This window comes from Berghia stephanieae, chromosome 6 (genome assembly GCF_034508935.2).
Source record: "Berghia stephanieae isolate SIO BIC M18660-M18661 chromosome 6, UCSD_Bste_1.3, whole genome shotgun sequence".
Lineage (NCBI taxonomy): Eukaryota > Metazoa > Mollusca > Gastropoda > Nudibranchia > Aeolidiidae > Berghia > Berghia stephanieae.
The window spans coordinates 47,685,582-47,696,620 of record NC_088365.1 but is presented as its reverse complement, the minus strand read 5'-3'; the positions used below and the strand labels follow the sequence as shown (position 1 = coordinate 47,696,620).

General features: G+C 37.2%; 1 protein-coding gene across 1 annotated transcript in view; it reads left to right on the top strand.

Moving 5' to 3' along the window:
* Positions 1-3,745: 3,745 nt before the first annotated feature.
* The window catches only part of LOC144975155 (mitochondrial inner membrane protease subunit 2-like), a 246,959-nt gene continuing 239,665 nt past the window's right edge, over positions 3,746-11,039 (top strand). Inside the window, exons 1-2 of the mRNA XM_078918945.1 lie at positions 3,746-3,835; positions 7,450-7,643. Of these exons, the coding sequence (XP_078775071.1) occupies positions 7,524-7,643 (120 nt within the window). The 5' untranslated portion in view covers positions 3,746-3,835; positions 7,450-7,523. The remainder of the gene's footprint in view (positions 3,836-7,449; positions 7,644-11,039) is intronic.

The following is an 11,039-nucleotide window of genomic DNA, read 5'->3' as shown; positions in this document are numbered from 1 at the left end:
TTAGACATCTTGTGTAATGAGTTATCTATATTTCTTCGTGGAAGGCCTAGGCGACGATATCTTATGATGTCGTGGCGGAAGGGTATAGATAGAATGCGCTTGGCCAAGGAGTTCACAACATTGCCATCCGGAAGTATAACTGACCAACACACAAATTCTGTGTAACCATGAACTTTTATAGTCTGGTTAATACAGTTTAGTGAGAACAACTCACAAACGCGGATGGCAAAAACAATAACAAAGGCCTGAGTGACGTCATCTGCATACTATCTATAATTTTTTAAATAGCCTACTGCTGTATTGTGGGCGAATCTGTTAAGCCATCAACGATCAAAATCGGTACGGTTACAAAGTCTGCATAATCTCTTTGGTTGTGTAAAGCAATATAGATAGTATGCAGATGACGTCACTCGGGCCTTTGTTATTGTTTTTGCCATCCGCGTTTGTGAGCTGTTCTCACTAAACTGTATTCACCAGACTATAAAAGTTCATGGTTACACAGAGTTTGTGTATTGGTCCGTTATACTTCCGGATGGCAATGTTGTGAACTCCTTGGCCAAGCGCATTCTATCTATAGAAGGCATACGTGTTTTGGGTGTGTGTGTGTGTGTGTGTGTGTGTGTGCGGGAACGTTTGTGTGTGTGTATTTGTATGCGCAAGCAGGTTTTGTATAATAATTGTTAGTTTTAAGTTGGATTTTATGTAGGTTACTTGTGTTTCTGTGTCAAAGTAACTCTCTCTGGTTTTTTAAAAATATACAAATAAAAATAAAATTAAAATAAAATTCCCTTTATTCATCCCATGGGGGAAATTTGTCTCTTGGGTCTATCCCAAGGGAAAACAGGAATAACCCAGGCAGTGCAGCGCCTCAAAATTAATTGAGCTAGGATGGGGTGACTTGCTCGAGCTAGCGGCGGATGATCGAACTCGGTACCTTTCGGGTACGAAACAAAGGCCGTACCGCTGAGCCACGCTGCCCCCTCTAAAGTTTCTAAATAATTGTCCACACTGTGACTCGAACCCAGTTTCTTAAAGTCTGATAGCTTAACCACTGCACCACCAAGCCACCTAACATTAGATTATTTTGTTTTTATCTTTCAGGGTTTTGTTTGCTTTTTGTTTTTTTCCCCCGGTACTGTAGCTTATGGGCTGAACGTACTATTCATAGAGCCATATTAAAAATTCGACCTGGCATTTTCGTGTGCTGGGATTCAATATCTAGGTATACAAAGGCCATGCCATAAATCCGCTTGTGGTTGTTGTGGGTTGGATCTGGGGGTGGGTGGTGGGCGGAGAGGTCGGGGCCATTACATTATGAAAAAGATTTCCGATAATGGGTTGGAAATTTGTAAGTGGTTGGTTGTTATAATACCGATACCGTTGGGAATAACAGATAATCACTGGACCGTGAAGAACTCCAAGGGTGAAACTCAGTGCCAAACACAATGGTCCACTCGTGAAAATAAAATGGGGACAATCTTCAAACGACAACACGCGTCACTTTGGATAAAGTGCCAGTGAAACCGTAGCGATCGTTAAGTTATAGATAGAATGCGCTTGGCCAAGGAGTTCACAACATTGCCATCCGAAAGTATAACAGACCAACACACAAACTCTGTGTAACCATGAACTTTTATAGTCGGGTTTATACAATTTAGTGAGAACAACTCACAAACGCGGATGGCAAAAACAATAACAAAGGCCTGAGTGACGTCATCTTCGAACCATCTATCGCCTGACACTGAAACCCAAAACAGACTGGCATTTTGACGTCAGTATTTGGTTTTTGCATCGCCTAGTGAGTTGTCATTAGTAGTGCTCATGAAAACAAGTGGTCCCATTTGTTGAACTATTGAATACCACTCACGATTTGTTTTATTTTGTGGCCAAAGACTGGCATTTTTACGTCATTTTTTGGTCAGTGTCAGGCTATAGAAAGAATGCGCTTGGCCAAGGAGTTCACAACATTGCCATCCGGAAGTATAACGGACCAACACACAAACTCTGTGTAACCATGAACTTTTATAGTCTTGTTAATACAGTTTAGTGAGAACAACTCACAAACGCGGATGGCAAAAACAATAACAAAGGCCTGAGTGACGTCATCTGCATACTATCTATAGAGAGTTCGAAGATGACGTCACTCAGGTCTTTGTTATTGTTTTTTTTTTGCCATCCGCGTTTATGAGTAATGCTCACTGAACCCTACTAGAAACGTTCATGGATACACACAGTTTTGTGTGTTGGTCCGTTATACTTCCGGATGGCAATGTTATGAGCTTCTTAGCCAAGCGCATACTATCTATAAGTAAACGATGGCGATGACACACACTTTATAGATAGTATGCGCTTGGCTAAGAAGCTCATAACATTGCCATCCGGAAGTATAACGGACCAACACACAAAACTGTGTGTATCCATGAACGTTTAGAGTCAGGTTAATACAGTTCAGTGAGCATTACTCATAAACGCGGATGGCAAAAAAAAAACAATAACAAAGACCTAAGTGACGTCATCTTCCAACTATCTATTGATAGATCGTCACTCCGGCCTTTGTTGTTTTTTTTTTTTTTTTTTTTTTTTTTTTTTTGCCACCCGCCTTTATGAGTAATTCTCACTTAACTGTATTATCCAGATAAACGTTCATGGTTACACAAAGTTTTGTGTGTTGGTCCTTTATACTTCCGGATGGCAGACCTGCCTACTTGACATTTCAAGAAATCATAGTTTTTAAAGGTAATATCACAGAACTGCCGTACTCGTACTCTGGAAAAACACATATTTAAAAATTTGGCCACAAAACCCGTCCTTCAAATATTGATCAATTTAAATGACTCTCATATTGGCAAAAATCTCTCAATCCTAGGACTTCCCTGAAGTCCCAGGTTTGAGAGTTTTTGCCAAGACGAGGGTCATTTAAATTGAACGATATTTGAAGGACGAATTATCTGGCGAATTTTGAAATAAGTGGTTTTTACAGAGTAAGGCAGAGTAGACATTTTAACTACCTTTAAAAATGACCAATTTGTGTTTTCATACATTATAATAATGCTTTAAACTCCTTTATAATACTAGCCCTGGCAACAAAACTTTGTTTTAGAGAAGTTTATTGTATTAAAGATCCTTATATAATTGTCAATTAGGGCCCAAAAAAATCATATTTCTACGAAAAAAATCCCCTTTTTCTCCTTACTTATCATCTCACCCTATACCATCTTCAATCATTCCTCTTCTCCATCTCATTGATCTTTTCTCTATCCTCTTAACCGTTCTTATTGGGGAAATTTAATGCCTTTATATTCTTAACAAAAGTAGGTACCTATTTGTCACTTTAATAGTTCAATCAAATAGGATACCTTAAAACCACCAGTGAAAATATTAACGTTCTAAGCTTTAAAGAATGATATTCTAAAATGCAAAGAAGACAAGTATCTTTCTATTAAATTCACTAAATAAATATCAATAGGGAGTGTGTGTGTGTGTGTGTGTGAGAGAGAGAGAGAGAGAGAGAGAGAGAGAGAGAGAGAGATTGATATATATATATATATATATATAGAGAGAGAGAGAGAGAGAGAGAGAGAGAGAGAGAGAGAGAGAGAGAGAGAGAGAGAGAGAGAGAGAGAGAGAGAGAGAGAGAGAGAGGGGATGAGGAAGGCAGACGTTAATCAAACTTCCATGAGAGACAACCGTTCTTGACTTTAAAATTTAGAATTTTAAAAGAATAGCTTCCCTTGGTCATTTGACCTTAACCCTTGGGTTCATTCCAAACAATAACAACGGTCGCCGATTACCGACTGCTAATCCCACGTTTTTTGGAGATAAAAACAAAAGGAAGGTAAAGAAAACCACTTCTTAAACATGTTTTTATAATAATTTTTGTGGATTATCCGATATCATTCTCTACATGTTTGGTGGAATACATTTTAGGAACTCCAACACACAAGACAAGATGATGTCCACAGATTCACAGTTGTGAATACACAGTCACAGTCCCAATTCAATGCTGTCTGAGTCTGAGTTTGAGCTGCACTGTTCAAAATTCGGAAGATTATCTCCGGATGTCACACCCCGTTGATATTATTGTGTAACAAATCTTTTAATCTAACCTTTATGAAAAGTGTACAATAGTCTTGGGACGATAGATTTTGCCAACTTCTTTATAAAGAGGAAGTCTGTGGAATACCCACGTAACATGCATGAAGACAAGAAAAGCGATGCCTTCATATTGAATTCATCAGAAACTGTTGCTTCGGTATTCCATGAGGGGATATAGATAATCTATCAAAGAAACATCTCATTCCAAAATTACCTACGTTGTCCAAATAAAATGAGCAAATCGGGGGTCAATGCCAATACCTTAAAAGTGTGTATGAAACAGTGCCAGACAAAGCAGAGAAAAAAATACAATAGTTAAAACCATAACAAAAAATGAGCCTGTCTCGACTTGTGATTGAACCTCAGACCTCCTAATTATACCTGGATACCTGGATACCTCTGTATAGAGCTTTTAGACTTGGTGTAGTCTCCTTCGCTCCTCCTCATCTATTAATGATTGGACCAATTTTTATAATTGAACTTGTTTCCTAGGGTGTTGCTTATCTCCAACTCTGCTTTGAATTTATTCAAATTTTTTGCTGATACTGTGGTTTCTTGCAGTTTATTCCAGTTATTTACAATTCTAGATGAAAAAAAGTTCCTTCTTTCATTTGTTTTAAAACGTTCTTTTTCCAGTTTCTTGCTGTTTCCTCGTGTCTGAATGTTCTTGTTTGGTTTAAGAAATCCTGCCTCTACCCTGTCTATTCCCTTTACTATTTTATATGTTTGGATCATATCTCCCCTTCTTCTCCTGTAATCTAAGGTGTGTTTTTTTTGGTGTGTATAAAATTTAATTTAAAAATACTAATCAGATGTGTACTATTACACCACAGGGGAGTTGTTGGTGGAGAATTTCTGAGGTTTCAATCCCCACTCAAGGCAGATTGATTATTTGTGACGTTTTTTCCCCTGTTTTATCTGGCACCGTTTCAAACACAATTTTTCGGATCTTTGTTACCTTACACCAGTGCTTGCTTCCTAATTTGTCTTTTTGATATTATCAATTATCAAAATATAAGGATCTTGTAGCTGCTGCTCGAAAGAGACTGCCATCGCAGTGCATTACCTTAATCATTCGGGCTCTTGATAATATAGATATATTTATTTTGTATTTTTTTTTTTGGGGGGGGGGGTGTTATAAAAAATATGTTGAGATGATATGAAGCAAGGTCTCAACTTTGTACTGTCCAGAGCAGGACCCGAACCAGGGACCTGTGGCTCTGAAGACAAGTGCTATGCGACAAGACCACAAAGCCATTCAAACTTGCATGCCATGGGCTTTATGGCTCTCAAGGATTGAAAAACAGTCAAACCTTAAAGTTTTTACTGTAGTTTATCCACTCACTCACTCACTCACTCACTCACTCACTCACTCACTCACTCACTCACTCACTCAGTCCTCTCCAGACCTGCTGGCACGTCAGGCGATCTCCACCTGGTCCTGTCAGCTGCTATTCTTGGGGCCATCTCGAGGGACAGACCTCTCTGCTTTAGGTCCCTCTTTACAGTGCGTCTCCAAGTCTCCTTGGGGTGGCTTCGCTTTCTCTTTCCTTGTGGTGTCCATCACAGTTTATCCACCCCAATCTTGAAAATTGCAACTTTCAATCAAAACGAAGAGGATTTTCAACTTTTATATATAAACTGATTTTATAATGGAGCTGCCACATTTGAAAGAACATAATCTGTATGTCAACACCCCAATGAAACAGTTGCACACCACTTGCTTGAGTATCAACCTCTTGAAGACCTCAGATGCACATTCCTCCCACCAATCCAAGTATCATTAACACACTGTATGTATAGTCACCTAGAACACCTACAAAATACAATTTCTACATCATGGCACAAGACTGAAGGGCTAGAGCTCAGCTGGTCACTGGTTGGGAGAAGTAAGTAAGTAAGAAAGAATACAATCTTTCTTGAAATGGGAGGATTAAATTGAAAAATATAATATATATATATATATATATATATATATATATATATATATATATATATATATATATATATATATATATATATATATATTATTTAAAATATTTACCACAATGTTTGGGACAGTCTACATCAATGTTTCAGGCTTAATTTGCCATCGTCAGGACTGAGTTGTTTTGTTGACTGTTGTTGTTTCTTGAAGTGGTTCCGGTTTGAAGTTAATTAAGAGGAATTTGCGCCGATGGGGACACTTTCCGTACATCTCACTTTTCATGTTGAGTGTGGCTTCATGAGGGTGTTTGATTATAGTGTATTTCTCTTCCAGGCATAAGCTACATTGTTTTGATGTTGGTGTGTATCCTGTTGCTTTAGATAAAATTTTCCATGAAATATTGTGGTCTAGTTTGTTGTCTTTTAATTTCCAAATATGTTCGCTGAGTTTTGTGGATGTTTTTTTGTTAGTGTTTCTAAATGTTGAGGTGTGGAGGTTGTATCTTGTTTTGAAATTATTTTCTGTTAGTCCTACATATTTTTCTTGCTTGTTTGTGTTAGTTTCTGTGACTGTGGCTTGGTAAATTAAACTTGACTCTAAGCATTGTTTGTTTAGCGGGCAATGTTCTTTATTTCTGCAGTTGCATTTTCTAGTGGGTGGGTTTTGCTCTTGTCGGTGGTTTATTAATATTTTTTTTTGTTGTGGCTTGAAATTATTTGTTCTATGTTGCGCATACACGAGTAACTTATTTTTATGGTATTCCTGTTGATAATTTTATGTAGCTTGTGGTTTTTTGGAAAGTGTGTATCAATTAACTTCAGGAACTGCTGTCCTATGTTTGTGCTGACGTTTATGTCGAAAGGTGGGTTGAACCAAGTTATGTGTCGTTTTCTTGTTTTACGTTCTTCACTTGTGTGTTGGGGTTTACATGATTTTATCTAAAGCAACAGGATACACACCAACATCAAAACAATGTAGCTTATGCCTGGAAGAGAAATATACTATAATCAAACACCCTCATGAAGCCACACTCAACATGAAAAGTGAGATGTACGGAAAGTGTCCCCATCGGCGCAAATTCCTCTTAATTAACTTCAAACCGGAACCACTTCAAGAAACAACAACAGTCAACAAAACAACTCAGTCCTGACATGGCAAATTAAGCCTGAAACATTGATGTAGACTGTCCCAAACATTGTGGTAAATATTTTAAATAATAATTCGCTCCATTACTACATGTCGAGCACTTTTCGTACCATATTTGTATCAAACACGATTCAATATATATATATATATATAATATATATACATATATATATACATACAATTTTTAAAATATATAATAAATATTTTTTTTGTAAATATAAAAATGTATAAAATTTAATTAACAAAAATAAAATTTCATCCATTGTATGTTTATTTTACAGCCTTATTCTTCAACATGATGAGAGCAACCCTCCTATCTTAGTAGATGTTAACAGATTCGTTTCTATAAATAAAGATGTCAAGGTTTGGATTTCTTCGTAAACTCGCCAAAGGAGTGGCTTTGGTAATTCCACCATGGCTGGTTTTCTCGGATCTCGGTTTCACTGTTAGGTCTGTGGATGGCGTCTCTATGGAGGTAAATAATAATGATAGTAGTAAAATTAAACTAAATTGATCTTTTATATAGAGCAATAACCACTAAACATGCTCAAAGCGCTTCACATGGGTCACCAGCAACATTTAACATGTAGGATGAGACATGACGCCTGTTAGGCGATATTACAATTTTTTTTGGACGAGAGACAATGCTGTTAACGGCCAGGTACTCATTTTACATTTGAGTACAGTGAGAGAATGTGAGTAAAGAGCCTTTTCCAAGGACTCAACTATGCGTAGAACGAGGCTCGAACCCAGGACCTTCCAATCCGAAAGTGAGTGTCATACCACTAGAGCACATAGCTGCACAATATAATACAGTAATATTAATAATATGCAAAATTAGGAAGACTCATTGTGTGGCTCCGTGGCTCAGGGCTACAATGTCTCATCTTGTCACAAACTCCAAGCGATGTGAGGCCTAAGTGTGGTCACTGGCGGGATGGGTGACAGTGGTAGTGGAAAGTTCTGGTCCCAGTGTTGTGCCCTCGGATTAGACACTCAGCACACATTACCGCAGGTGTGAATGATTGGCAGAGACGGATATTGTTAGGGCAAAGGACTCCTTGAAAGGTGACTGGTACTGTATGAAGTGAAAATATGGTTCCACATGGCTTGCTGGGGGAATTAAATGAAGCATTGTAAAGTGTGATCGTTGATCGGGGTAAATCTGTGGAAATATGCTATATATATGGTCATATTTTTGATGACCAGCTTTTAAAGTGACAATTATGTCAAGACATCGCAGCTGTCGAAAAATATAGTTTTGTTTAAAAATGAGAAATAGGAAAGTTTATTTTGCACTGTATGCAATCTCTTTTTCAATAAAGGATTATATTAAGTTAAAATAAGTTCAATGTTTTTGACTAGATATTCAAAAATTATCTGAAATGTGATCTATCACCTCAGAAGGGTATAATGTGGGGGGGGGGGGGGGGATTTATATACTGAAAACGATAACCATAGTCAAAATGCATTTGAGATGAAGTGCTACAAAAGTGTCTTAAGAATCCCATGGATAGCCAAGAGATCAAACATTACTGTCTTGGAGATTTAAGCTGACTTGCGTTGCCATATCAAAAGACTCATTGCAATAGAAAAGCATTGCATGAAGGGTTCCTGCAGGAGCAAGCAGAGCAGAGGGAGGCCAAGGAGGAGGTGGCCTCAAGACATAGCAAACTGGATGGGGAGAACAACCACATAAGCAGGATGAATGACACAGAAGGAAACTAGAAAAGAGTCGCGTAAGGCTGTTTGGAAGGCTAAGTATCTACATCAAGGATCTTCCTCAAAGAAGAAGAAGAAGAAGAGTCAAAATGAAAGAGTTGTTTTAAGTTTCTTTGCTTGATTAGGAACATGACTTTCTTGACTTATTTTCATCTCTCATTGTGGCGAATAGGGCTGTGAACACATCTTTTCTTGTCTCAACTTGTCGGTTGCAGCATTACAGCTCTCCATCCATTTTGATCGCTCCATTTCTTGTCATCTCTCTCCTCCATGTTTTTTTCTTCTTTGTTTTCCGCTCTTCCTCCTACTGTTGTGTGTCTGCTTAATTGAAAAGAGTAAATATATTTCTTTAGAGTGAGAAAAATGTTAAATTTTTTCTGGTGATTATAAGTTTAAAAGAATCTCTTTTTGGCATTTAATTCATCTTGACTCAAGACCATCTTGAGACAAAATGTCACAAATAGGAAATTTTGTTTAGATTTAAGACACTATATTGATGGTCTGCAGATCAAACCTCTGAAGTCTTGACTTTTACAATCAGCTGATCAAATATCTGAAGTCTACATATGATCTTTACGCACCATGTTTTATTTGATTTTGGGTGGGTCAGACCTCTCATGACATTTCTTATTCATTTAACTCTCTTGAGTTCATATATATGAAAATCGGAACAAATTTGTTCAATTTTCAATCAAGATGAACTCGAAAGAGTTAGATCAAGTTAATTATTTTTGACAAACTAGTCAATTTTTTACATATAGTTTACCCCGGCATAATAGCAGTTTAAGGCAGTACGTGACGATTAAATAACACCGTAACCCTAAACAATGTTATATAGTGGTGAGGAGGTAAAAATATTTATTCGTTTATTTTGCAGTGTTTGTTCTCACATTTTTAAAATTGTCTTTTTATGTATGTGTCTGGTTGGTCGAGGAATTAAAATATTATGCTCATTTATAGAATACTCTTCCCTGGTGTCTATCAATGTGAATGTTCTTAACACTGCTACGTTTATTATCTGAGCAGGCAATCGTATTATGGAAGTCCAGTGTTGGAAAGTTTTTGACAAGATGAGGGTCATTTTAATCAATCAATATCTGCAGGATGAGTTGTCTGGTCCAAATTTAGTACGGATTATAGTGTCAAGGTTACCCTTTGAACTCCCTACCAACCTCTTGTAAACAAGCCCTTTCGACGCCCTAATTCCCTCTAAAACCCCTTGTTACTGAAAAGACGACCATACAATCTTCAGCCTGAAGCTTTGGTCTGAATGGAAGAAGAAGAAAAGAAGGCACCAGTTAAGGGGAAGCTAGATGGATATGGTTCTTTTTCTGTGATTTAAGGGTGATTACATTTCATGGAGAGAAGCTTTGAACAAAATGTTTTCATATCTGTGTCAGTACATGACATAATCAGTCGGAAGGTGAAAATTTTAGATTTGCATTAAAAAAATTTAAAAAATATTTTTCATTTTCTGGCATTTTATTCTTTATTTGAAGTAAATCGGGTGATTTTTCATGAAGTTATGGTGAGATGTATGGAAAATGTATCCAGCAACTTTTCTCAAATTTTATACCTTTTCAACTTGACTAGCTGTAAAAAAACATTTTGAAGGGAAATTAAGCTTTGATATTTCCCGAAGATGTACAAAAAGGGTTGATTATGACAAGAACTCATTTAAAAAAAAAAAGTTGACTTTCTAACGAAATGATAGGATATCCCTGTAGTGTGTTCAACGCCTTGTGATTTTTAAAACAATTTTCAGTCACTATTCTGAAGTCAAAATGATATCCATCGAATTTCAGTTTATTCTTTGTTCTCTAACAACTAATGTTGAGATAGAACAGTTATTTTACAATCAATAGAAATATTACCTAATGCATATGTTTGAGCTTTGAGCATTTATATAGCACAATATCCACTAAATGTGCTAAAAGCGCTTTACAAGGGGTCCCAGGCCAACAGCAGCACTACACATAATTTAGGACAGGACATGGTGCCTGTAAGTGATATTACAATTTTTTCGGATAGAGACAATGCTGTTAACGGCCAGGACTCATTTTACACCTGAGTACGGTGAGAGAATGTGAGTAAAGAGTCGTTTCCAAAGACTCAACTATTCGCCAAGCGAGGCTCGAACCCAAGATCT